Below are 26,481 nucleotides of genomic sequence, written 5' to 3' on the forward strand. Positions count from 1 at the left end.
AAATGAGCTGTACTAAAGTGGTATTTTCAAACCTTTGCTCAAGTGCACTTTAACTGACCTATTTTTGTTCTCTCCTTCCCTAGATTTCTTCTACTTTGTTTACCCAGGGCAGGCCAGAGAAGACTCAAAAATTCAAGTCAAGAGTGCACAGAACATGGTAAACTACTGGAGTGGATAAATTAATGTGAGATGTACAATGGGTGAAAGGCAAGTCTGTGAACAGAGCTGTGAGTACGGAAAGGTTCCAGCTGGGACCCAAGTGCTGGTTCATCAGAGAGAGCTCAGGTGTCTGTGGGAAAGGAGGGCTGATGTTCAGCAGTGAAGGGGATGGAGAAAACTCATCTGAGGAGTGAGAGTGTGGGAGAGGCAGAGGGGAAAGGGAACAGATGTATCAGGGCTCATGTAGCACCCTGTGACCCTGCTGCAGCCTTCCAACAGACTCAGCTTGCTGCTGCATGTCCTGCCTGACGCTCCTGGCTGTGCAGCCCCAGGCCAGCCTGGACAGAGCCTGGGAGCTCCTCCCTGGCACACACAGCAGGGCCCTGGCTGGATGCTCCCACCCCTCCTGAGTGCTCACCTCCACTGGCCCAGCAACTGCTTCCATCTGGCCTGGCAGAGCAGACCCTTTCCTTGGCTTCTTTCCTTCCTTCCCTGGCTAGCTGTGCTCCAGAAGGGAACCTGCACCACTGCAAACAGCAGCAGCAAGCAGCAGCTTGAATTTCACCCTGCCATTATTTACACTGACATGATGTTGACTGTCCACTTTAGGGACTTCTCTCAGAGCTGTTTCAGGCAGGCCTAGGCTGAGTCATCCTTCCCAGAGAGACAGAGCTCAGCTACTCCCACGCCTGTCAAGAGCCTGGGTCCTACTCCAAACTCAGCTTGTCAAACTTTCTGCAGGTCATTTCACCTCCTGTTTTTCAACTTCTCCATCTGCAAAAGTGGAGTAGTGACTCTGGCCTTCTCTTTAAAGTGTTGCAATTAAATGCCTCATGTGGAATTTAGGCATTTCTATTACTATCAGAGCAATGTGTGGGTGCCAGATGTTTATTCAGGCCTGCCAGCATCTCTGAATAGCTGCAGTGAAATTCTTTTAAGGACCCTGCTCTGAAGCACTGTCTTTATTATAATGTGTTGACCATTTCTGGCAGCATCCACCAAATGTCAAAGGCTGTAAATTCAGGTGCTGTAAGATCCTTGAGAGACAATCACTCAGCAGGAGTGGGACACAAAGTCTGCTTTGCTATGGAGCATCAGGATCCTGGAACAGAACTGCATCTGAAATGTGCACAACAGTTATGTCCTGTTATACCTGCAAATCCATGTGCCAGTATAAGCCAGGATTTGAGCTTATCACCCCATCTGGTCACATTTTATATAAATGTATCTCAAGGCCAATTTAAAAAAATATAATTAAATTCTTTCTAGGCCAAATGGGTGATTTGGCACGTTGAGAAGTTGTATTTTTAATCTGGAGCTGTGAACCCTTCTATCTTAGGTCCTGAGATGATTGAGTTACTTTAGCAGAGCAGACTAAAAAGTTTCATGCAGTTCCCTGAGGGAGGTGGAACACTTCCACATGATCAGCTGAACTTCTGCATCTCTGGATGAGGTCTGTGTCAGGATATGAGGGGTCTGTCACTGCATGAAAAGTCCAACACTCCAGGGAATGGAGATTCCTTTCACAAGGCAGGAGGAGTTTTCAACCAGCTGCTCAGCTGGGCTCAAGAGCAAAAAGCATCCTGCAAGGAGAGTTATGTCTGACAGTTGTCAGCTGCTTTGTTTCTGGATGTGTAGAAACCTAGGCCTGTGGAAAGAAGAAAGACCAGAACTTTAAGTCTCACTGGGGACAATGTGCCTCTACCTCCATCTTATAAGAGCAGTAATTTTCCAATGGCAATAACCCCACCAGAGCCAATCACCCCATCAGAAATGCTCACCTGGGTCAGAATTTCTGACTCAAACACTTGCCAGGCTGTTTCAGAATATCAGAAAGCTGAGATACAACCAGGGAGCCCCTATTTTGTCAAAGACTGCCTTCAGCTGTGAAGCTGCACTGGGTTCACTCAATACATAAAGGTGCAGGGACATATTCTTCAAAGGACACAAAACCTCCAAAAATGCAAAGGCAAAACGATACTTACTTGCCACAAAAGTCCTTGTGAATGGCACGGAGGGTGAGCAGTAATTCTGGGTGTGCCTGTAGCCAGCGCTCCACCATATCTGGATGCCTGGGATCTACTTCCAGAAACACACTCCTGAAAAGGCACATTTGGGAGCAGAATTGGAGAGATGCACATTTAGGTTGCTAAACTCATGAAAATTAAGATCTTTCTTTCTGTGTGACTCTGACCAGTGCAGGAAATGAAAAGGTCAGTAAACACAGTGCATTCCAACAACCCCAAACCAGATAGATCATAGCTGTCCACATAAGATGCAGATCCCAGCTGCCTCCTTCAGGGGAGAAAGTGTTAATCCTGGGGGGAATTCTCATGGTACTGTGTGTGAGGAGTTAAAGTCTTGTATCAAGATGTAATGAGCCCTTCTGAAGCTCACCCAGAGATTCCACCAGCCATCTGCTTCTGAAACCCCCAAAGATTTAAAGGCAGCATTTTTTTATGCTGCAGGAGCACTGAGCACTGGCCTGGCAGCCTGAAGTCCCTCTGTGTATGAGCAGCAAGAGACATGAAGTACAAGTCAGAAAACACATTCTTCCAAAGTAAATGTCTCCATAAATCAGTTATGAAAATAACACCAGCATTTAGGCCTACATAGAACTGACCAAGTAACCTCAGTTAGGGCACCAGTACCAGGCCTGGGCACTGCAGGGCAATTTCCATCTCTGCCAGACTTTATGACACTGGCTCATTCCCCATGTTCCCTCCTGTGACAAAGCAGAACCACCCCAGCTCACAGGCACAGGGAGTGATGGAGCTGGTTATGGCCTGGGACACAGCAAGAGACACTTTAAGCAGGCTAAGGACACAAGCCAAACCCCATCAAATGCTCTCCTGAGAACACTTAAAACATCCCACACTGAATACTCCCTACAAATTCACCAGGCTAAATACAAGCTGGGTGTGGATCTCATTTCTGGCCTTAAAAAACTTCCACTCCTCAATGAGGGCTTGACCTTATTAAATAAGCAAAAAGAGAAGGAAAAGAAATAGTCTTAAGAAACAACCCCACAGGACCAGTCTCTAATGCTGGGAAATTCTGAGGAGCATCTTCTTCTCTTGTGGTCATGCAAAGCATGAGGAATGAATTCTGCATGCACTATGCCTCTCAATATTCCCATTCTTCTTCTCAAAAGAGCAGATTTTCAATGACCTCTCTTATGGTGGCCAAATGTCAGGAATATTCAATGGGATGTGTGAATGCCCTGGCACATGAACACTACACCCAGACTTTTGGGTATCAGCATGGTGATCTTCAAAATGGATCCCATGTGATAGAGAATAGGAACAATCAGTCTTGAATATTAATCATGGAGAAATTTAACATTTAAGAAACTATCCCTGACTGATCTTCGTTTTCCTGGGATATTCAGCATTCTATACCGGTACAACAAAGAAATTTCCCCTAATGAAAGGGTGGGAGGGAAGTGGGGATCTACATCCACCCTCAAAGAGATGTCCATTGCTTCTCCTTCCATCAGTTACTCATTTTAGAAAGCTCCCCTGCTTTCTGCACTCTCTTTCTTGGCTGCTCTCTTCCATGTTCTTTTTGTTGTTGCTTTCACCTTCAAAGATTCTCCCTTCACTAATGACCAGGAAATGCCACCAACAGCCAAGGAAAGGCTAACACCAATTTCAAGCTAATTTTGCTTGCACACATGACATTTTAAAAACTATTACTAACTGGGGCAATGAGGGGACAATTTGCAACTAATTTCCCTCTGTTTGGTTTTCATACAGGAAGTACAGAATTTACAGAATGGATGGATAAAAGACATGAAATTCAAAATATGATAGTGCTTACCCAGAAACCTTGAGAAGAGAAGGAGCCAAAGCCAGAATTGTTTTGATGACTCTCATGCCATCATCTCCCCCATCCAGGGCATCAAGGTCCTCATAGCTGGAGTGTGGGAAGAAAAAGACATTTGACAGCAATTCCTGTGGCCCTTGAGAATGCATCACCCCCCCAAAGAAAGGTGCACCTGCCACACCTGAACTCCAGCACCCCCAAAGCAGGGGATGGCACTCACTCACTTCAGTGGGAAACACAGGGAGGGAGAAGCAGCTACCACTGGGCTGAGAAACCCCACATTCAGCACAAGGAGAAAGCATCCCCTGAAGTATTTCTGAAAGTTAGGAGCCAACTGTAGCTGGGATCCAACACATAGGTCTGTTCTCTCTAAGCTGGCCAGAGAGCAAGGGTGTTGTGCAGCAAGGGCTTGATTGATCCATGCCAAACAGCAGCTCAGGCTGTGGCTGGCCCAGCAGAGCCAGCTGGGATGCAGAAAGCTCAGCTGCCAGAACCTGCTCTGGTGCACATCTTGTACAGAGGTGGGGACAGGACTTTCTTCTCACATGCATGACAATCAGTTTTGGATTGGGAACTTGCTAATTTCAAACTGTGTACTTCTTCTATTTTAAGAAATCTTTCATGTTGCTTCAGGCATGTAAGCACTATCAAAGCAAGCCTGTGTTATTATATCCCAAATAAACACACCTATATTTTGCATGTGTATATTACATTTGCATGTTTTGTGTGCAACTGTGTGTAGTATAGGAAGCAGACAGAAAACCTTGCTTCAAGGAACAGAAGAGGAAAAATCTGTTTGTTTGATTACCAGAGGATTTCTGCATCCAAGGAAGCCATGTCTTCATGGAAAACATATGGGGGGTTACTGACTATGACATCTATGGGGCCCCAGAGCAACAGCTGTTTGGCAGAACCTAGGAAAGAAAAAGAATCACAAGCAGCTCTCAACCACAGCATCTTCCCTATAAGCTCAGTGTAAAGATCCTCCCCAGGAAACTGTCTCCAGGCACATGGAAATGTGTTTGACTCTGCTTTGTGATCATAAAATTTTATCCTATTTCTTTCTGCAATGGTGTGCCTTGCTCCCTGTCTCAGGAGTGCAAGAGTGATACAAAGGAAAGCACAGATGAAGTACCATTTTTTCATATCAAGAGCCTGTTTAACAAAACATGTTAAAAAGCACAGGCTTGATGCCCTGGGACTCTGTGCCCACTGGGATCTAAAGCAGCAACCAGAACTCAGAGCCCACAAAGGCCTAAGTGGGAGCTTAGACTGGCTGTCCAGGTGAACACCCCTCCTCTTACAGAGCTGCAGCAGGACCTCCAACGAGCTGCAGAGCCAGGGCCCCTCAGCAAAAACAGCAATGGGATGCTCTCATGCAGACCAGGAGCAGCTCCCTACACTCCTGCTCTGACACAGGCCAGCCCTGAATCAGAGCTGATGGAACCATGTGAGTGTGGCACTGTCCTTGGGCAGCCTCTTGGCACAGGGATTTCAGCTCTAAGAGGCAGCAGAGTGTCAGAAAGGTGTGCTAATGAACCCACAGTGCTGCAGCTCCTGCCTCCACAGCTGCTGACAAACAGCCAAGCACTATCCACCTAACTGGACAGGCCCCACCAAGTGCTAGTTTTAACTGGTTTCAGCTGGCTCTGGGGAAGAAAAGCATCCTTTCCTGGTTCAACTAGCCTAATTTCAGGTGAATATGGTGGGGCATTTAATCTAAGCTAAATAGATGGGCTCCCTCTACCATCAATGGAGAGACAGACATGCAGATGTTTATCTAAAGCCTCCATGTCAGCATGGAATGAATTACACTCTTTATATATTTGCATCTCCCCAGCAACAGTAAAGAGCACCTGGACTCCCAGCTCAGATACAACCTTGGGACACCTAAACCAGGAACAATTCACTTTCTGATAAAATTAGGGACTTCTGTCAGCTGATCATCTGCCCTGGAAATCTCTGCAGGGAAAAGCTTCACTGGCTCACTTCTTATTGACCTTTTTCCCTATTAACTTCAACACTCTTCTGCTGCCTGCATCCCAGAATGATTCTTTGGCTGCCTCTCATGCCTCCCTCCACCCATCAAAGACAAAAAGGGAAGAAGACAAAGGGGATTATAAGAGTGAAAAGAGTTACTGTGTGAAACATCTTGGTGGATGATGTGAATCCTTTCTTGGAGTTGCAACCTGTAAAATTCCAGATGCAAGATGCAACAACAGAAAGAAGAAAGATTAGGAGGTGTATCTGTGTTCATGAGCAATACATTCTACAAACAGATTATTAAATATTGCACCTCTTATCTGATACACATACATTCACAACTGCCAAGATCCTCCCAGCATATTCTCTCCTCCCACCACAGTGGCCTCACACCCAAGTTCTACTCCCTTTCCCTCAGGAAAGGGAGGGATTCCTGCACTGTGTGCCATGTGCCCAGATGGATCTGGCACTGGGATTGATCCAGTACGACTCATCTGAGCATCCAGAGAGCACAGCTGGGATAAGGGAGCTTTGAAAAGCAGGCAGGATCTAAGCTGGGTTCAGTCAAGCAGTAACACAGCTTATCCTGCTAGCTTCTCTCCCAAGAGCTACAGGGCACCATGCCAGGGACAAGATCACAAAGACACAACGAAAATATCCATGGAGAAATATTTAGCTCTCTGACATGGCATTTATACTACCTCATCCACTCTTGAGCCAGGAAGCAATGTTAATAAGCAAGACAATTTTCCCCAGAGGCCAGAGTTACAGTTGATCAAGGAGACAAAGATCTGGCCAGCTTTTATTATATCTATGAAAAATTGCAACAGAATTTGGTTTGACACTGACACATTAGGAAGAAACCTCTGCTCCCCATTCTCTGTAACTGGGCTAGGAGGCAAAGGGTAACAGTGAGGTACCAGTTTAGGAAGGGCTTGTTCTTACTCAGCTCTTCAGACTCACACACAAGCTGGGACTTGCAAGAAATGAAGAAATGCAGCCCAGTGCAGCCAGCACCAGAAGTAGCCCCCCCAATGCTGGCAGCAGCTTGGGAAAAGAGGTGTTTGTGGTAGGGGCCTAGGGCCCGGCAGTTACTGAGGATGTGAATGCAATCTGGAGCTCATTTGACAAAGACTACAGAGACTCAGAAGCATAGTGGGATTCCAGCTCTGGGGGTCCCTGTGCTAGTGACATCCAGAACAACCTGACAGAAGAACCAGCTGAGGAAGTGGAGCTCTAGGAAGGACAAGGACAACCTGACAGACATCTCTCTGACTTCAGCACAAGGTGTTTGAGCCAGCAGCTCTGAACATCCATCCTGCCACAGCACAGGTGCCTGAACTGCATGGGATCCAGCAGCACCATTCCCACCAAACCAGGACTGCAGGGAGGATGCTGAGGGACACCAGGCAGCACATCAGAGGAAAAGTGCTACTTGACTGTGCAAGCATTTCTGGAGGAGCAAGGACAGAAACGAGCACAAAAATAATGATTGAGGGAGCCAGAGAGAGAAAGGCTCAGGATATACTTGTCCTTAACCTCCTAAGTGACATAAACATTCCTACTTCAGTCCTGAGCTTCCTGAGTGCACAGACAGGGGTAAGAATAGCTACCAAAAACCACTCTGAAAACCCTTGACAAACAGCACGTGAGTACCACTGCTTTATTTAGGCTGCTGTCTTTGCAAAGCATGTTCACAAACCAAAGAAATGCACTCTGGTAAACACAAGCTTTCTTTTTTCCTAAATTGTTATACACTTTGAGAGCTCAACAATTAAACAGTCTCTGGTTTCCAGTGGTGATAAACATGAAACACATGTACAAGTATTGACAACTGCTGGTCTTTCTCAAGCAACAATTATGAAAAAAATGAGTAATATGTGTTCTTGTACCTATGTGCATTCTCCCTGGTGAGATCCACAGCAGCCTCCTCTTTGTCCATGGCTATGACTCTGCTCTGGAACAGAAAAAAAAAAACAAATCCACCAAGCAGGTGTCATAACATCAAGATTCCTGAGCAGACATGCTCTGCCAAACATGCAAGATCAAAACTGCCGAGAGACTGCTCACTCTTGGCTCCTGACAGGAACAGCTCCTGAGGAATGCATGCAGGGCATAGGTGGGATCACAGTGATGTGTGTGAAGCACTAAGGTGACTGGAGCTCTCTGCAGCACAGCCAGCAGCCCACCAGAACAGACAACAGAGCCACAGTGACTCACCTCACTGACCTCTCACTGCTCCTGGCAGGGTGAGACTCAGCACTCTGGCCAGTCTGGGCAAGGCACAGACTGCTGGAAGGTCATGTTGGTGGATTTATCCTTCCTAGCACAGACAGGATCCCTCCTGACACTAACACAACCACTTGGACACTCTGGCATTTTCCATCTGTTATGCAGACACGTTTTACCCAGTTACTCAACTGCACTCCTTAAACAGATTCACTGCCTGTATTGACTGCATGTCCTTGACAGTGTGTCAGGCATTTAAAAGTTCTCCAGCACAATGGTAAGAGACAAGGCTCCACAAAGAGAGATTTGTTTGACCTTCAATTCCACCTTGGGAAAACCACAGACAAAGGCCTACCTTGGTTTTGCTGTGCTTGATGTTTTTTTAAGCACAGATGTTGGTAGGATTTACACAGAGGACACATGCTTGAAGAACCTGCTTGGCATTTGAAGATGATGGAGTGATTTGCCATCATTCCTAAGGGGATTAATTTCATGGTCCCAGGCCAGCACCCACACACATGAAGCTCACCCTTAAGGTGAAGGGCACAGCTGAGACCATAAATTAAAAACTGCTGCTGTTTTCTCAGTACCTTAGTGCCAAATTCTGCCTCAAACACTAAGGAGATTACCCAGAGTGTAACTCCACTTAGCTGTCAGTGTGGCTACCACTAATTCTAATCAGTCAAGGCTCCTTATTTCCCTGGGTACAGCAGTTTGGGCTGGGAAAGGACTGTCATGAAGAATTACAGAGACAGACTGACACAGCTCTTTAAATTAACAAGCAAGGAAAAGAGCATGAAGCTCTTCTCCCAGCTCAGGAAATCAGAGCAATTATACTCTGAAGTCATGAAGCTCAAATATTAACTTTCTCAGGTCACTGGGAGGAGGAACACCCCTTCCATTAGAAGCATCAACCTCTAATTCTTACACAGCAGGGCTTATACTTCTACAAGAGGAGGGGCTGGCCACAGCAATTCTCATTCTATAGAAGGAACTGCCTGGTCTGCAGTTCTCAGGAGAGGGGAATATTTTTCCCTTGACCACAGGCAATGAGATCTTGGATTCCTTTCTCATTTTCCTGACCAAGAGTATCTCCATAAACCTGTTACACACCACAAGAATCAGGGCAAGAAGGGCTTTGGGCACCCAGATCTCAGTCCCCTCCTGCTTTTTTGACTCTTGGGTTGTTACTAGGGAACAGAAAACTACAAAAACATGTGGTTTGGCAGTTGTGGCAGTGAGATTTGCTTGTCTTTTTGATCCCAAGTACTGACACTGCTATGGTAAATCCCTTTCCTATATCATTTAGTCTTCAGTTTCCTAGAGACCAGATCTTCTGATTCACAGCAAGGTGGTTTTTAGAGATGACTGCCCCATAAATTCAACAAATAGAGTGTGTGCCCATGTCTCAGTCCAGGTTAGTATCTTAAACCAACAACCACCATGCTTCAAGGTAAGGTGATTATTAGTGAGCTGCAGCAGCTCAAGAATGAGCACTTCACTTATTTCATTCTGATTATGCCTTTGCTATTCCTGCAGACAGATGGGGACAGGAAGAAATTCCCAAATATCCCTCCTCTACCTAGCAGGAACTTAGAGAGCCTGTCAGAGACCTTGTGAGCTGCCAAGGTGCCTTCAGAGAAGTTTGTGACATCTCAGTGAAGATCAGCAGAGTGGGATTGTCCTCTAACACAGGCATCTATTGCACCAGGAGCACTGAAGGGAGCTCACCTGTGGCAGTTTACAGAGCAGACTCAGAGCAATTGCTCCAGAGCCACAGCCAATTTCCAGGATCACAGGATGAGGAACAGGAACTGGGAAACAGAGGGCTGAATTCTCACATTTCTGAAATTCTTCCTCCACAACTAAAGAGACAAGGTCCTAAGAAAACAAACAAACAAAATTACTAAGGGAGATGTTTTGACTCACACCTTTGTGATCTGAAGACTGAAGTTTAAATTTCTTGACTCTGTACCCAATGTATTTTTGTTGCTAATTTTAAAAACAGATGGTAGTAATGGAACTGACATGCCAGAAGTCACTTCAGCTCCATCTGCCTCACAGGGTGCTTTGATTAGTGACCAAATCCTCAGGATACAATCTCCCACAGATCCTCTGAAATCTTCTAGCACTGTTGGGAAAAACAATAACCAGACAGCTGGAGCACATTATCTTCTGCAACACCATTTACTCCAAGATTTTGGCTTTCAGAATTTGCAAGCTTCAAAACTCAAGATTTCTACACAGTCTCAGTACAGTAGGTGACCAGGAGGCAGTTGCACAGCTCCTGATAGCATCTGAACCAATCCAACCTGCAGATGAAAAGTCAAGGCAATGAGTTACTAAATGATCCAATGAGCAGCTCCCTGCATGGATTTCAGATTGTGGAGTCCTACTACATTTTGTTGCTATAAAGTCACATGGAAAAGATTTTTATCCGTGCTCCTGGATCTGTATGCAGTTCTGCCATGTCTGCCTCCTCCCTCATGTCAATCTTTTCTTTTTTAAATCCCTTTGCCATGTTATATAAAATCCAATACAGCAGGAGAGGTCTCAAAGATTTCTAAGGTTTGTGAAAATGAGATAAAAGAGAAAACACACATGTGCCTCCCTCTGACTGCAGCATGAACTTCCTTTGTTATTCACTGGAGAAAACTGTAAGATGGAAACCTTATGAACACTCTGAGTGCATCAACAGCTCAGCAGTGCCCTCAGCTCCCTCCCATCCTTGTGCTTCCAGGGCACAACACCACACACAGGCCTTCTGTCCTAGGTGTTCCCTAGGATTCTCTACTTGAGAGGGCTACTCTTGGATCTCTCCTGTAAATCCAGAAAGTTTAACAACATTTACAAAAAATAACTGGCATAAGCTGGAATGTTTAAAAGGAACAAGTCCTGGCAGGCAGGTCAGCTTCTCTGTTAGTTTACAATGGCTTTTGTCAGGAGCCTGAACTGGACAGGCTTGTGCATAAGGGCAGAAGCCTCTCCTTGGATCTCTCATCCTCACTGGGGTGCAGAAAAAGAGATGCCTTGTGCAAAGCTGCAGTACCTCTGAAGAGATTCACACATCCTTCAGGACAGGCCACTCCACATGTGCAGTAAGTGGGAAGGGAGATGCAAACAGGTACAAAAAAGAAGCATTCAGGTAGATGAGCTTTGTTGAACCATCCCTGGAGCAGGCAAGTTTGGGGACTGATATCTAAATATGCTCAGCCAGGGATGAGGAGCCACATGCCCTGCCCTGGTCACCATGTCATTACTGGCATTGCCCTCATATGGGAGTTTTTCCAAGAGCCTCCAAAATCCCAAATTCCTCACTGCTGCTCTGGGATTCCTTCCCTAGACAATTATGGATGAAAACAGTCTCACAGGCTTCCAACCTAGAGGAAACTATTACAGGACTCAGACAGCAAAAGGGAAAAATAAACACCTGAGCTCCCCACTTCTGTGAGAAGAGGCTTTGGCCATTCAAACAGCTCCAGATGAATCAGCCTGGAAAGACTCAGGCACTGCAGACAGCCAGAGACTGCAGCCACAGCTTCCTTTGGCAAAGCAGGTGGGGTGCTGAGGATTCCAAGACCACAGAAGAAAAGGCACACAAAAAATTTGGCTTGGCTATTAAATCACTTCTTTAAATACCAGCCATTTCTGGACACTTACAAACATTTCCTGGAAATCTCCACAGTAACTCAGAACCATCTGTTCCCAGAGTAGCACAAGTTACTGATTACAAATGTCCAAATATGACTTCCATACACTAGGACTATTCTAACCATTTATTAACTTCCTTAAGGTTTCTCATTAGTAATTTCAAGCTTGATGGGTTTGAATGGAATGCCTACTCTACACATTCCACAGTGAAAGCATTTTAGTGTGCTTGCCAAAGCTCCCATTTAAACATGACTGATTTCAGGTTTTACCACATAAAATACAAATAAAATGGGACATTGATATCACTTAGGCTTTGAGTCCTGCTTTCTGACTGCCTTACCTCATTGTCTTGGTTATTTCTTTTCAATTCTTACTGAGGCAAAGGCTGGTTTTCTCATAATACACATTTACCATAATAGTGCAAAAGTATAAGACATAAAAACAATGGGACAACCTAAAGGAATGGCATCATTTTCCAGACATTAGTACCTCACTACAATAAAAGGCTGAATAATTATTTTCAACCTGATTGATTAGCAAAGAAGATGTATTCTAACTGGCAATCAGGAAAATCCAGCAATCATGACACAGAGTATGTCCAGTCATCCCACTCCCATTGCCACTAGGTTTCAGGAATGATTAAATTATCAAAAATTGCTTTGAAACCATATTCATCAGATTCTTCTCAGTATTTTTCACCTTCTAGCAAATGACCCAGCCAAAATCTGAAATTCTCCAATCACACCATCACCTCCAAAATATCACCACTGGAAATTGATAAATTACAGCACTTTGCAGACCACAGCAGAGCCCCTTTCAAGTCTCATCTTGGGAGATGAAGTATTTCTGGCCAAGTATTACAGTGTTCATACAAAGACTACAAAATAGACAAGTCAGACATTCCCTGCCTTTGCACAAAAATCCTACTGGAACCACAGTGAGGGAAAAGCAACAAAGAGGCTCATGGTGCTAAAAAGAGGAGCCTGGGAGTGGCACAGAGAAACTGGGACTGGGACAACTGCAACTGGCCAAAGGCTGGGATCTCGACTGAGTAGGATACCCCATGTCTTCTCAGACTGAACAGATTCAGAGCACAACACCTGCTAATGCAATGCCAACATTACCAAAAAGCCATTTTAACCATCAGTTTCATCACCAGCTTTGAAGGCTCAGATATGAAGTTACAGAAATTCCAGTGGGAAATAAACAAAAACACTTTGTGACCCAATTCCATATTTGCTCACAGCATGCTAATCACTGGATGGAATGAACTCTCAATTGTGGAGTTATTAACATTCAAATTATTGCTTACAGTGTGAGTCATTATTGTCAGTTACAACCCAACCTACAACAAAAAAAAATTCTGTTAACCAGTACCACAGGTACTGCAGAACTACTTTCATCCTGGAGCCTGGTATCAGACACGTGGGTATCAGTGTCATAATTGTGTCAGAATGGGGAAATGAACATTTTGAAGAATTTTTCTCCTCTAGTCTTTGCAAGAAGCTCCTTCCTGCAGCAAAAGTCAGTTTTGGAAGGAGTGAAGGGACTGAATGGCAAACAGACAGAACCAGAAAGAACCTAAAATCCTCTGCCTGCTTTTGCTAGCAATGGCAGCAAGGTGAAAGGGAAAGAAGGTCCCCTACATGGTTTGGGCAGCCTCATGATGGAGCTGGTGACACCTGCACATTCCATTCCATACACAGGTGAGCAGAGGTGTTGAAACAGCCAGGAGAAAGAGACAGAAGTCATATGGAAAAGTGGATTCAGTAGCCCCTTGAGGTTTTTCCTTGAAGCAAATCTTATGTATGGCCATAAACTAAAACACAAGAAGTTTCAGCTCAACATGAGGAAAAACTTCTTTACATTGATGGTGACAGAGCACTGGAACAGCTGCACAGGGAAGGCACAAAGTCTCCCCTTTGGAGATGTTCCAACCCCACCTGGACACATTCCTGTGTCACCTGCAGCAGGTGACCCTGCCTTGGCAGGGGGACTGGACTGGATGATCTGCAGAGGTTCCTTCCAACCCCAATTGTTCTGTCATTCTGTGATTACCCTGTGCTTACATGTACAGGGGACACAAATATTTCCTTCTCATGCTACCTAACTTCCAGCACTCAAGAGGCTCTCAAGTTTTTGTCCCTTAGCCAAATCACTCAAATGCTGTTCTCACCTTGTGGTTCCAGGAAATCTTGCTTCACTGCCAGATTCACCCTAAGTTCACACTGTCCTTTATTTGGGCTCCACCCCTCACCTTCTCTTTGAGTGCAACAAATGCAACACTTTGTGAACACCTCCAGCTTCCCCTGAGCCTCTGCCTCACCCTTCCACCCACAAGTGTGGTTCCCCAAGGCCCCCAGCACCCTCTCTGCTCTCACAGGCTCTTGGTGTCACCTCTGCCCTGTGGCCAGGGCTCTGGTTCACTGCATTTCTTGGAACTGCAGCTGCACAAAGCAGTGAGAGGCCAGGGGCTGCCAGCACCCAAAGCACAGAGGCTGCACAGCTGCAGCCCAGGCAGAACCAGCACGGGCTCAGCTGGGTTCCAGCCCTGAGACAGTCAGGAGGAGGCAGCAGAGGCTCCTGGGCTCAAGGCTGGCTGCAGAGCCCAGCACAGGGACAGAGCTGAGGGGATCCTCTACTCCAGCCCAGCACCTGGGAAGGGCCCATCAGATGTTTTTGCCATCAAAAAGGACAAACTAACTAAATAAAACAAGAGGAAGTGAGGAACAGGAAAGGCAAGGGTGGAAGTCACAAACTGCTACTGCATTCCCAACAAACACCCTTTTTCCATGCCCCAGGGGAAAGCAGGGAAGACAAAGTTCCAGGGGTAAGAGCCAGGGTGGCAGGAGACTCTAAATTCCCAGGTCACTAAGCTGAAGAAGGAAAGCAAAAAAAACCCAGAAAAACCCTGATAACCTTCTCTCTGTTCTCTCTCACTTCCTGGGAATGTTTCACTTATCTGTGCGCTTTCCAGAAACTTCTATTCTCAGAATCCAGGACTTTCCATAGAACCTGATCTGATATTAACCCAATCACCTCTCCCATCTTGTTTGCCCAGTTGGCTCCCAATCAGCACATGACAAACACCAGGAAGCCAAGCTGGAAACCCAACTCCATGGCAATGGCCCTAGAAAATCCCTGCCAGTCCCACTTCCAAAACCAAGCCATCAAACCAGCCCACTGCTTCATGGCAGGCAGGGCTTTTGTCCTGGGCTCTTCTGCCTGGCACTATAGCAGGAAAGAGAAAAATCACAGAATATTCTGAGCTGGAAGGGACCCACGAGGATCACTGAGTCCAGCTCTGAAAAGAATGGCCCATGTGGGGATCAAAACCATGGAAGTCCCACTATAAATGAATGGGAATCAAAGCACCTGAGTAACTCCAGAGGAGCCACTGATCCTGAGAGAAAGGGTGGCTTTAGGCATTGGCAATGACACACAAGCATGTCAAAGCACACCCAGTACTGAGGAAGGGGTTTGGCTTTGGTCACACAGCAGCTGCTCCTGATGTCAGGGCACATGCCACGTGCTGCTTCATCTGCTGGAGCAGAGGCTGTGACAGCACCCAGGAATGACTCTACCAACAGGCAGCAACCCATCTGTGCTCGTGCCCAAGAGAAATCACCACGGCTGTCACATCTAAATTTAGCCATGCCTGGGGACAAGAGTGGATCCAAGTTGCTGTGTACTGCCCATACCTCAGGTGTCCAGCACTGAGCTCTAGCCAGGCACACCTCTCCAGATCAAAGGAGGTTTCCTTTGCTTTCTCTGCAGATACAGGTACTGACCACTGCCAGACACAGCATCTGGACAGAAGCACAAGTCTAGCTTGCTAATCTCTAGCTCTAGTTACTTGGATGTTTGAAAAGAGCTTGGGGGAGGAAAAGGATTTTTCTCCCCCTCATGAGGGAATCTGCTTGAGTCCCATCTGTCACAGCCATTTTAAAGCTTGTTTTTCTCCAGTTTTAGTCCTACTTCCTGCTTTCACTGCTGATGAGCTACAGGACTCACTGGAAATGCATGGAAACAGGAGACTCTTTCAATCACAATAGGGAGATTAAACCCCCCCCAAAATACAGGCATTAACAACAGGGACCTCTGTGAGAATGCATTAGAAAAGTCTATATAAGTTAACCTGGGGGACAGGCTTGTGCATGACTTAAAAGAACAGCTGCTGCTTTCCTTGTCTTCAGAACAAATTTTAGCTTTAAATTTCCATTTTTTGTCTGTCCTGAAAATCAGCAGCTTGGAAGAAATTCTCTGCACTAGCAGAGTCTTGTTTTCTTCATAGGAAGCCAGCAGAAACTACCACCGCAGTTCATCTTGGCCAGTCAGCCAGGGACAACCCTGTTTCTTCCATCATTTCCTTTTGAACAAGAAGAAATCTGTCCGGGGAAAACATTCTGTCCTGATTTTCAAGTGGCCAGCAATAGACTCTTGCTATGCTGTTTCAGCATTTAATTACACTCTCTGCTGAGATGTGCACCTTTTCTTCTGCCCTGCATTTATAGTGCTTATTATACACTTGTCTGTGAACCAGAGAGACTTCAGTTTTCAAATTCCTGCTGTCTGTGCCAGATAATTTACCCCTAAGCTTGTCTCTGATGAGCTACACACTCTTCAACAACAAGGCAGACTTTTTCAACCTATTAATCCACACAGTGTTTTTTCTCCAAATCTAATTTTCCACTTTTTCCTCAAGCAGCCAGTAACATAACTGGACATAATAGTTCTGCAGCTATTCCACTACTGCAATACTCATTATTTGATGCTGCTACGTGCACGTGGCATTCCCCTGTCCCACATGCAAGGATCCCATCAGCCCACTGGGCAGCAAAAAGTGGGTGCTCCTGGTCAGCCCATATCCCTGAGACACTGGCAATCCCAAATCTTTCTCCAAGCCCTTCTGGCAGCACAAGTGCCTCAGCCACAAGGCACAGGCTGCTTTACATGATCCTTGTGCCTAGCTCAAAGGGCAATTCCAATTGCTCTGCTCCCTTTGCGACCTCCATTCCCCAGCCTCTGTGCCACAGCCCACCTGCAGAAAATATTTTTCTCCTCCAACACACGGATGAAGTATTGTCTATCATATGGGCAAAATCTGATCTGTGAGGCCACAACAGCAATGCTCCATCTTTAGCACATTTGCTTACAGGTCTATTTTGACAGATAGCAGATAATTTTTGATTTATTAAATAATGCTCTACTGTATTTATGTTTAATATGCCTTATACAAGTCTACACATCTCTCAAGAAAGGGCCTTAAGCTATGTCAAGACAGGGCACTATTACCCTTTTCACCTCCCAGACTGGGAAGCCCATTACAGAGAAAGGGGATGCAGCCTTCCCTGGAAGAGACAACTGCTCAGAGGCAAAACTATGAAAAAAGCCAATCTTCTGACTTTTGATTAATGGCTGTACTCACTAGACAGTGTGACCTTCAGACCTTTCCAAGAAGTATCCATCTGTGGTAAAGAAATTACAGAAATGAAAGGACATTTCTGAATCAAAGGCTTCCTTTCAGCACTGATTGGAACAGAAAATGTGTCACTGCTTTGACATAAAACACTGGAGAGAGAAAAGACCCACCTTGCAATCTGTTTATTTGCATATACAGGTCAGGAAAAGAAAACTCTCCCTTCTCTGTGTGCTGGACCTTCTTGAAAGTTCAATGATTATGTTTATCTAGAAGTTAAACTTCATTAAAGGTTTCTCTGAGCCAATCGTTGACTAAAGTGTTTTCACAGAACACCCCACACAATGAATGCCATTCCACAGGCAGGTGCAAGTAAACAGCATTGACTTCAGCTTTCAAGCATGTAATTATAGAAAAGAAACAACTTATTTTGGGAAACAAACAAAAGAGCTTAAAAATCACCGGTGGAAAAAGAACAGACAGAGACATAACTAAAAACTACAAATGCTGTAGTGAATTATTTAAGTGTTATACAGTAAAAACGAAAGTTTTTCCTGTATGCTTAAACCACCAGGCAGCACCGAAGCAAAGAATATACTTTTCCCACCTACAACACAAGATTTGCTGTCACATGATGCCAGGCAGGTGAGACACAGACAGACTCTAAAGAGGATTAAACAATCAGTGGGGGACAGATCCATTAGCAATCACGAAGCAGGATGGCCCCAAATCCAGCTTTGGCTAAGAACACTCCTTAACTGCTGACTGTCAAGAGAAGAAGGGACCCTTCCCCACCCACCTTTTCTCTTGGCATTTCGTTCCCGCCATCTGCTATAGGAGCTATCAATAGCTGCAAAGCACAAACGATGGCCATTTTTCCCCACTGAGCAATTAAGCCTGTTCAGAACCATGAGAAACCCCGGGATAACGGCTGGGAAATGGAACAATCAGGAACTCGCAGAGCGTGAGCCTGGAGCGCCCTCTGGGGGTACGAGGCGGGCGTGCCGCGTATCCCACACCCCTCCCTGGAGGCGGCCTGACCGAGCCAAAGCAGGACCAGAGAGCCTGCAGTCACCCGCAAAAAAGGAATGACATATCCACGGCTGGTTCAATACTCCTCCTCTTTGTCCTGTTTCTCCCAAAGCAAGAACTTGAACTTCTTGCAAAGAAGCAAAATTTTCAACTTCTAAAATTTCAGAAGTTCAAAAAAATACTTGCTTCGTATTGACCTTGGAAAAAGGTCTTTCTTCTCCATTACTAGTGAGGGAGCAGTGTTGAGAGAGGGATGCCTTGACATTACAATAATCACCTAACAAAGATAACTCATTGTGCACACCCCATAACTTTGGTTCAAACTTCCCCAGTGCAGGAGCCTGGCTCTGGTGCCACGGGAGGAAAGGTGGGAGGATGCTGAGTTCCGAAGGGCCTCCCAAACCCACTCAGCACTCTCAGCAGCCAGTCCAAAGCTTTCCTCCCTGACTAGGACCTGCTCTTTCCCTGCTTCTGGCTGCCTGTCCCCTTCCAGCCAGATTCCCATGGAGCAGCAGAACAAAGCCACATGTGCTGCACAAACATTCCCGCAGGGGGAGAACAGGAGAGGGCTCAGCTACCAGAGAGAACCAAACAGATCACATGGGGGCAAATTTCACACAGGACAGACTAAGGCAGACAAGGGAGCTTCTCTCTCTGCGTGTGTCTCTGTCCCCAGGCCTGAAACAATGCTCGTGGTTTGGGTCATGCTGTGTTTAATTTCATGCCACTACCAAGGCCCTGGAGCAAGAGTCATAACCCTAACATGTGTGTCATAAACATGGCTTCCCTTCTCCTCGGACTCAAACCAACATGCAGGAGCACCTGCAGATGCTACAAACAGAAAATTAGGAAGAAAATTTTGAAGCTGCCTGTGTATCTGCACTGAGTCAGTTTAGGGAGTCACATTTTCTCAGCCAGAAACAAGACACGTGGCTTGTGTGTGCAGCCACAGATAAACTTGAACCTGGGATAACAATTAACTGCTTCCTAAAGAACAGAAATTATCTGGTGAAAAGTTTCAGCACTGCTACTTTTAATAACACTGCAGACAAATTCTAAACAAAAGGTAAGCAACAGATGCAAAGAACTTTAACATTTCTGAAAGCAGGTACTTGCACTGCAGTTTTCAAGTCCAGTGAAGGCTGAAAAAAATTACTCTGATGAAACAAAACATAGACAAAGCCCAACCCAAACCCATCACACAAAGTCAGAAATTACTAGCCTTTCTTCCAGCAGAAGGAAAGGATCTGGACACCACTTTGTGCACAGGTTACACACAGGACACAGCTCCTGGAAGCAGCACCAGTCTACAGCCATGTCCTGCCAGGTGCTGCTCAATAGCTGGATTTTGTCCCCATGGCTCTCCTGTCACAGGAACCTCCCCAGCACATCACAAGCAAACTCTCCACTGCCCATAGAGTTCCACTCCTGAATCATTATCATGAACTTCTGGTCTTCTGCAATAAATGTGCTAAAAATGTGCCTTCATAGTAAGTCAAGTGACACAACAAATAAAGTTTTGCCAGAGACAAGTCTGGGTTAAGCTGTTTACAGTCCATTTTTGCACCAGGGTATGTTCAGTGGTTTCAAACACAGCACTGCACTCCAGTTTGGGCCAGCAGAGATGCTTTTACAAAAATCAGGCATCTGGGCTCAATTAACAACATTCTCAAGCATTGGCCAGCCCAGCTTCCACCCCACACAATAGGTCTTTGTTTTGAGCCTGGCACTGCATGGGGTGAAGAACCAGAGCACAACTCCAGAGGAAGCCTCACCAGAAGATATTTTGACTTGCAGAACATACAAGTTTTCCCTGATTTCAATGCTCCCTTTGCATCCATGAACTAATTGGGATTTGGAGGTTGGAAATACTCTCTTGAATCATCCAGAGCAGAAATACTGTTGACAATAACAAAGGCAACCATTGCTGGCTCCAACTGGCAAAATTATTCCTTGGAGTTCCATCTCCAAACTCAATCACTACAGAATGATCAACCCCATCCAGGCAGAGAGCTCCCAGCTTCTCTGGACACAAGTGTCAGCACTATGACTTAGGGCCCAGAAGATTCTCCATGAGGTGCTGCTCATGTCCCACACCAAACCAAGACTCTGGTTCTAAATATTCTTCCTCTCTGTGATTTGAGAGGATGTCTATGCTGTAGCTGTGCTGATTCCCACTAAATGCTCTGGAACCTCCTCATGGATTTCAATAGAACCCTTTTCTTTAAAGGGCACAATAGAAGCACAGGTTGTCTTTGTCCTTAAATTTCTGTTTAACTTTTGCAGATTACAACAGGCAAATAACTGAAGAAAGGACTACTAGACTGAAACAGGTTTAAGTTTCTGGGACTCATCTCCATCTCCAGAAGTTAACACAGGCTCCAAAGGAAAACAAATTCTCAGAAGGTAAAAAAAACCCTAAACCAATCCAAAATAAAACCAAACAAAAACTCATCTTGTAAATCCTAAGCTTCCTGAGGACTAGTGAACACAAAGGTTTCCTTGCTAGGATGGCCCATGTGCTGAAAGTGAAACTAGGCTACTGTCAGGACAAGTGTCACCATGTAGATCTTAAGCTCTTCCATAGCAGTAGGAATGCTGGGGAACACAGGAGTTTTAACTTGGTCATGTATGGCTCTCCTTTGCATTCTTATGACTGACAGTCACATTTAGTTCCAGCCCAGCTCAGAACTTACCTTTCAGTTTCCTGTATTTGTCCAGAAACCACCACAGAGCCATGAGATGGAGGGTAGCTGCCACTTCCTACCAGCCAGCACATGGACACTCAGGCTCTCTGGATTGCATTACTGTTTTCCTGCTATTGCAGGGTTCTGCTGGCAACCTCTAGACCATGTTTAGATTCCTGTACACTCTAAGCCACTGGGATATAGCAATAGATGTTTTGAACTTCTCAGGAGTCCTTACTATCGCAGAACTAAGGAAAGCAAAGCCACATCCTTCCATCAATTGCAATTGATTTCTGTGTAATTAAGAGATACATCAGCTTGCAGCATCCCTTCCTCTGAGGCAGGAGGCAAAGGTTACTAGCATCAGCTCCAGATCACAAGCTTTGAACCACCCCCATTCTAAAAGAAGTGGAGTGATGTGATTTCCCCACCACTGCAGCCTCACAGCACACAGGATGCCTTCACAGCAACGCCCTGATTGTATCGTGCCATGTACCTCACACATCCAAGCCCGTCCCCACCACATTCCCCACATCCATACCTCTGTTTCAGGCCGTGGAATAAACACTGGGGGTCTCATCTGCAGGGTCAGCTCCTGGAAGTCCCACTCTCCAAGCACGTACTGCACTGGCATCCTGCAGTGGGCAAGGGGAGCATGAGCGCTCAGGGGCTGCGCTGGGTGAGCGGAGGCGCTCCCATGGCACCCTGCTTTCCTCCCTGCTCACCACAGCCCCTGCCCAGGGCCAGCAACTGCATCAGCAATGTGCATGTGCACACTGAGGGAGCAGGGCAGCTCCCTGCCCACAGCCCAGTCTGTCACACTGAGGGAGCAGGGCAGCTCCCTGCCCACAGCCCAGTCTGTCACACTGAGGGAGCAGGGCAGCTCCCTGCCCACAGCCCAGTCTGTCACACTGAGGGAGCAGGGCAGCTCCCTGCCCACAGCCCAGTCTGTCACACTGAGGGAGCATGGGCAGCTCCCTGCCCACAGCCCAATCTGACATCAAGCACTGGAACTGGGAACTACAGGTCAGTCAGCCTCACCTTGGTACTGGAGAAAGTGAGGAACAGAGAGTCCTCAAGGCTGTGTCCAAACATGCCAAGGGCAGGAAGGTGACTGAGACTGATCAGCACAGATGCACAAAGGGGAAATCACTCTTGAGTGAGCTGATAGTCACCCATGACACAATGACCAGTCTGATGTATCAAAACCAGATCTTGACCTTCCCTGGGGTTCTGACACTGTCTCCCATAACATCCTCATGTACAAGTCGATGCAGTACAGACTGGATAAATGAGGTGGGCAGGAAACAGAATAGTCAGGCTTGGAAGGCTGATTTCAGCAGCACAAGGCTCAACTGAAGGCTGATTTCTAGTGGAGTACCCCAGGATCAATATCCCACCTTACTGGTCTGGCTGAAGGGACAGAGCCCCCTTGGCAAGCCTGCAGTGACAGAATTGGGAGGAGTGGCTAACAGGCCAGATGGGTGTGCAAATTTTCAGAGAGACCTCTGGAGAAATGGGCTGACAGGAGTCTCATAAAAATCAGCAGGGAGTAATATGAAATCATAAACTGGGGAGGAATAACTCCATGCACCAGTACAGGCTGGGGCCTGACCAACTGGACAGTGACCTTGCAGGTGGATAAGCTGTGCCCCTCATTTGAATCACCATGAGAGACCACCACAGCACAGCTGACATGTGAGCTGCCTCCCTCTGCTGCCTTTCTCCTGGCTGCTTTAGGCTGAAGGAAAGCCCTCCAAAGGAACAGGTACAGGACGATGCTCCTACCTTTGGAGCCGCTTGTGGCTCAGCTGCTGGATTTGCTCCTGCTGCAGTGCTGTAAGTGGAGTGTGGAGGCTTTTGGAATCCAGACTCTGAAACTGAAGACAAAGTCACTTTAAAACCTGCCCACCTGTGCCACTGGAGGGTCCTCTGCCACGGGCATCCTCAGGGTGACTGGCAAACACAATTGCCTGGGACTGCTAGAAACCAGCTGGACAGCCATCAGAAGAATTTATCTGCATGTTTAGAAACAAATCTTTACTACTGTTCTTCTGCTACTTTTTGGGGTTCACAAGAACAATTAAAATTAAGAATCACTTCATCAGGCAAGTGAGGGTGGATGTTTATGTTACACTTCAGAGTCTGCAAAAGAGATCCCTGAGTGTTCTACTGGCAATAACACACTACCCCTCACCCCCTCTGCCATCTAAGGGAGGATAAGTTGTTCTACTTACTCTAAATGAGATAAAAAGGCATGAGATTCAATTAAAATGAAGAAGCAAGAAGCACATACAGATCTTACTCTTTTCCTATTACTTAACTGTTTTTGCTCCCAGGACAAATGACACAATATATTGACTGGATTCTCGTGCTTCAGGGATCCCGTTTGTCTCGAACTCCTTCTGCCAATAGTTGACCATATCAGTGGCAGTCATGAGCCCAGGTCCTGCACTGCAGCTGTGCCTCAGAAACAACTGCTTTGGACTGAGCACAGCACCTTTCCTTGGAGTCCCCAGTCCTGGCACACACTGGGCTGGGAGGCTCAACAACTTCCTGAGCAGTGGATGGGTGAGGCAACTCATTGTGGTGAAGTTTCTGGCTTCCACACCTGTTCCTCGTTGCTACCTACTGATCTGTCAGTGCTGAGATTCACCTGGTGCTACCACAGGTCACTGGCTAAGCACCAGCTGACCACAGTCTGTGGGTTCTCCACAGGACAGCATTTGCAGCTCTTCTGGGCTAGAAAACAAGGCAAGAGAAGAGTGTGAGTTCCTTGGGATACTAAATAACAGGTTCCCCCCTGACAGAATGCAGAGTGCTTGCCCTAATCCCAGCCCACAAGGACAAAGCCAATTACACCGTACCAGTAACAAAGGACTATGCCCAAAAAAGACTCTTGTGCCAGCCAACAAGCCAAGCCCTGCTTCTTCCAAGAGCTGCCACCTCCAGAGGTCAGAGGCCAGTCTGTGCCCATGGCAGGGCAGAAGTGAGCTGCCCACACACAGGCACAGCTCTGCTGCCCGCCCTGGGTCCCAGAAAGCCACTGACACACCGACCTTCAGCTCCAGTCCCTGGCTCTCCACCCCACAGGTAGGTCACCCTGGTGTCCCTGGAGGAAGACCTTCAGTCTCTCCTAGATGATTTCTTTTATTCCTCTCTCTCTTCATAAACCACAAGTCAGAGGTTGGCAGAGATGCTCACAGAAGACCTGGACTTCATGGATCAAGGGTGTTTTACACTGTTACCATCCCCAGAGGGCAAACAAGGGGGACAGAGCCAGAGCTGAACTGTGAAGAGCAGAGAAAGGAGAAAACCTCACAACATAATAGAGGGAAGAGAAACACTTGAAAGATGGAAAGGTTAGAAGGGACAAACCCTGCTAGAGGGAAATCGGTCTCCTAAAGGAGAGAAGAGGCAGAGCCAGACAGAGGGGGAATAAAAACAAACAAGATGACTGCAGGAGACAAAGGAAATGAAACCTTACAAAACAGCTGCTGCATATCCCACTTGGAACTGTTCGAGACAAACAGAACAACAACCACATTTTCCTGCTGTGGTCCATGAGAAATGAGGGCCCCTCTCTTTTCTGACTCACAGTCCCCGGAGCAACTATGGCTTTCCCTGAGCACTCATTGCCATTCCTCTATTGATGGCTGCTTTTCAACACGGTCTCAGAGAGGCCACAACCTCCTCTACTCCAATTTCTCCCAAAAACCATCACACAAACAACTACTGAGCAGCTGGCAGCTGCCCCCTAGGAATGCTGCTGCGGGGAAAGCTGGAGAGACCAACTGGGCTCCAGCCTGGCAGGCACTGGCACCACAGTCCTGCTCCTGCTGCACAGGGAAACCCTGGAACAGTCAGGCCTCCACTGCCCTCCTCTGTAAAATCAAACAGCCCAGGGAAGCAGCAGAAGGAATACCCTGCAGCAAAGATCTCCAGATTGTCTTACCTGCTCCCTCCTGGCAAAGGGATGGATGCTCTAAGAGCCCAAGGATCCCATTTTCACCATCTGTGTTACATTCAGCAGGCAGACAAACAGCCCCCATGAAAATGTGCCTTTATGTAAGGTCTGTCAGCTACAGTATCTATTTGGGAAGCTTCCCACTGCAAGGCTCTATTTACTGCTACAAGAGAAACACTAAAAGAATAAAACTTTACCAACCATTACCGTTCCAAGGGAGGCAGAGAAGACTTTAATTGGCCGAGGCTGAAACAATTTGCACAGAAATACAGAACTGATGGGGTTAGAAGGGACCTTTGGAGATCATCCAGTCCAATTTCCCAACCAAGGAAGGTGACACAGAAACACGGCCAGGTGGGTTTAGTGTATCTCCAGAGAAGGAAACTGCATGAGCCCCCTGAGCAGCCTATTCCAGTGCCCTGCCACCCTCAGCATAAAGAAGCTCTTCCTAATGTTGAGGTGAAACTTCTTTTTACTTTATGGCCAGTACTCCTCATCCTGTTGCTGAGCACCACCCTCTTGACAAACTCCTTTGAGTACTTATATTAACGAGATCCCCCCTCACTTTTCTCTGGACTAAACAGGCTCAGCTCCTGCGGTCTCTCCTCACAAGACACGTACTTCAGACCTTTCATCTTTGTTGCCCTCTGCTGGATCCTCTCCAGTGGCTCCTTGTTTTGTCTCCCTTAATAAAGGAGACCAGCTACTTATGTAAAATCTCTGCATGCTACTTCTTGGTACAAATACCTCTCCAGTACACAGGGAGGAAGCAATTTCCCTTTCCCCTCTGCAGTTCCGTGGTTTTGTCCTTTCAGCCCCGGCTCCCTCTCCCTGTAGCCTCACACGTGCACAGGCGGCTGTGGGAAGGCCCGGCCACTCGAACTCTTGGCCCTGCCCCACTCACAGGCTCGAGCAAGGGCTGGAGCTCGCAGTGTCCTAGCCCCGTTCCAGCTGCTGGCAGTGTCCGGCTGAGCCGGCACCGAACAGCCCCACGGCCACACCGGGGAAGGCAGCCCAGCCAGGAGCTGCCGACCCGCGGCGGTGAACGAGCCTTATGGGCAGCGCCGGTAGCGGAGGCGGCTCCTTCTCCAGCCTCTCAGCTCTCCCTGCACATGAAACACCCGAGCACGGCCGGGGCTCCCTTCGCCTGAGGGGCGACAGTGGGCCCGAGGCTGCTCTGAGGGGAGCGCGCGCACAGCGACGCCTCACCTCAGGGCTCCCGGCGCGGCCGGGGCACCGCCGGCTCCCTCGGGGGCGGGAGCCCAACCGGCTCCCAGTGGGGCTGGGGGCACAACCGGCTGCTTCGGGAACGGGGACCGGGACCGGGACCGGAGCCGGGGCAGGGGCCGGCACTGTGGGCAGCCGACTCCCGTTCCGAGGCAGGGCCGTGAAGGACCAGCCGCGCACGAAGCCGCTCCCGAGCGCACCGCCGACCCGCCACCGCCGCGCGCGTGAGTGACAGCCGCGCCGACCAATGGCCTGAGGCGGCGTGCGGCGGGGCGGGGCCAGCGGCGGCGCGCGCGGAG

General features: G+C 47.2%; 1 protein-coding gene across 2 annotated transcripts; it reads right to left on the minus strand.

The window, feature by feature from the left end:
• Positions 1-532: 532 nt before the first annotated feature.
• HEMK1 (HemK methyltransferase family member 1) lies at positions 533-25,797 on the minus strand. Of its 2 annotated transcripts, none has more exons than XM_058813011.1 (10): positions 25,703-25,797; positions 22,777-22,868; positions 21,530-21,623; positions 9,931-10,080; positions 7,863-7,927; positions 6,127-6,176; positions 4,796-4,901; positions 3,982-4,077; positions 2,145-2,258; positions 533-1,807 (listed from the first exon to the last, which is right to left on the minus strand). In XM_058813011.1, the coding sequence occupies exons 3-10, from the start codon at positions 21,620-21,622 to the stop codon at positions 1,771-1,773; spliced, it is 711 nt and encodes a 236-aa protein (XP_058668994.1). In that variant the 5' UTR covers position 21,623; positions 22,777-22,868; positions 25,703-25,797; the 3' UTR covers positions 533-1,770. The 2 variants fall into 2 exon arrangements, with proteins under 2 accessions (XP_058668994.1, XP_058668993.1); XM_058813010.1 differs by lacking the exon at positions 25,703-25,797 and adding an exon at positions 23,313-23,616.
• Positions 25,798-26,481: the final 684 nt, after the last annotated feature.

Source organism: Ammospiza caudacuta, chromosome 12 (assembly GCF_027887145.1).
Source record: "Ammospiza caudacuta isolate bAmmCau1 chromosome 12, bAmmCau1.pri, whole genome shotgun sequence".
Classification (NCBI taxonomy): Eukaryota; Metazoa; Chordata; class Aves; order Passeriformes; family Passerellidae; genus Ammospiza; species Ammospiza caudacuta.

Coding starts and splice junctions, on each gene's coding strand:
- HEMK1 (XM_058813010.1), bottom strand. CDS start 23,573: ATGAGTTGCCTCACCCATCCACTGCTCAGGAAGTTGTTGAGCCTCCCA. Junction 10,081..21,529: donor TTCCACGGCCTGAAACAGAG/GTATGGATGTGG, acceptor TTGTTTTCTTAG/GACCTTGTCTCTTTAGTTGT. Junction 2,259..3,981: donor TCTCTTCTCAAGGTTTCTGG/GTAAGCACTATC, acceptor GTGCCTTTTCAG/GAGTGTGTTTCTGGAAGTAG.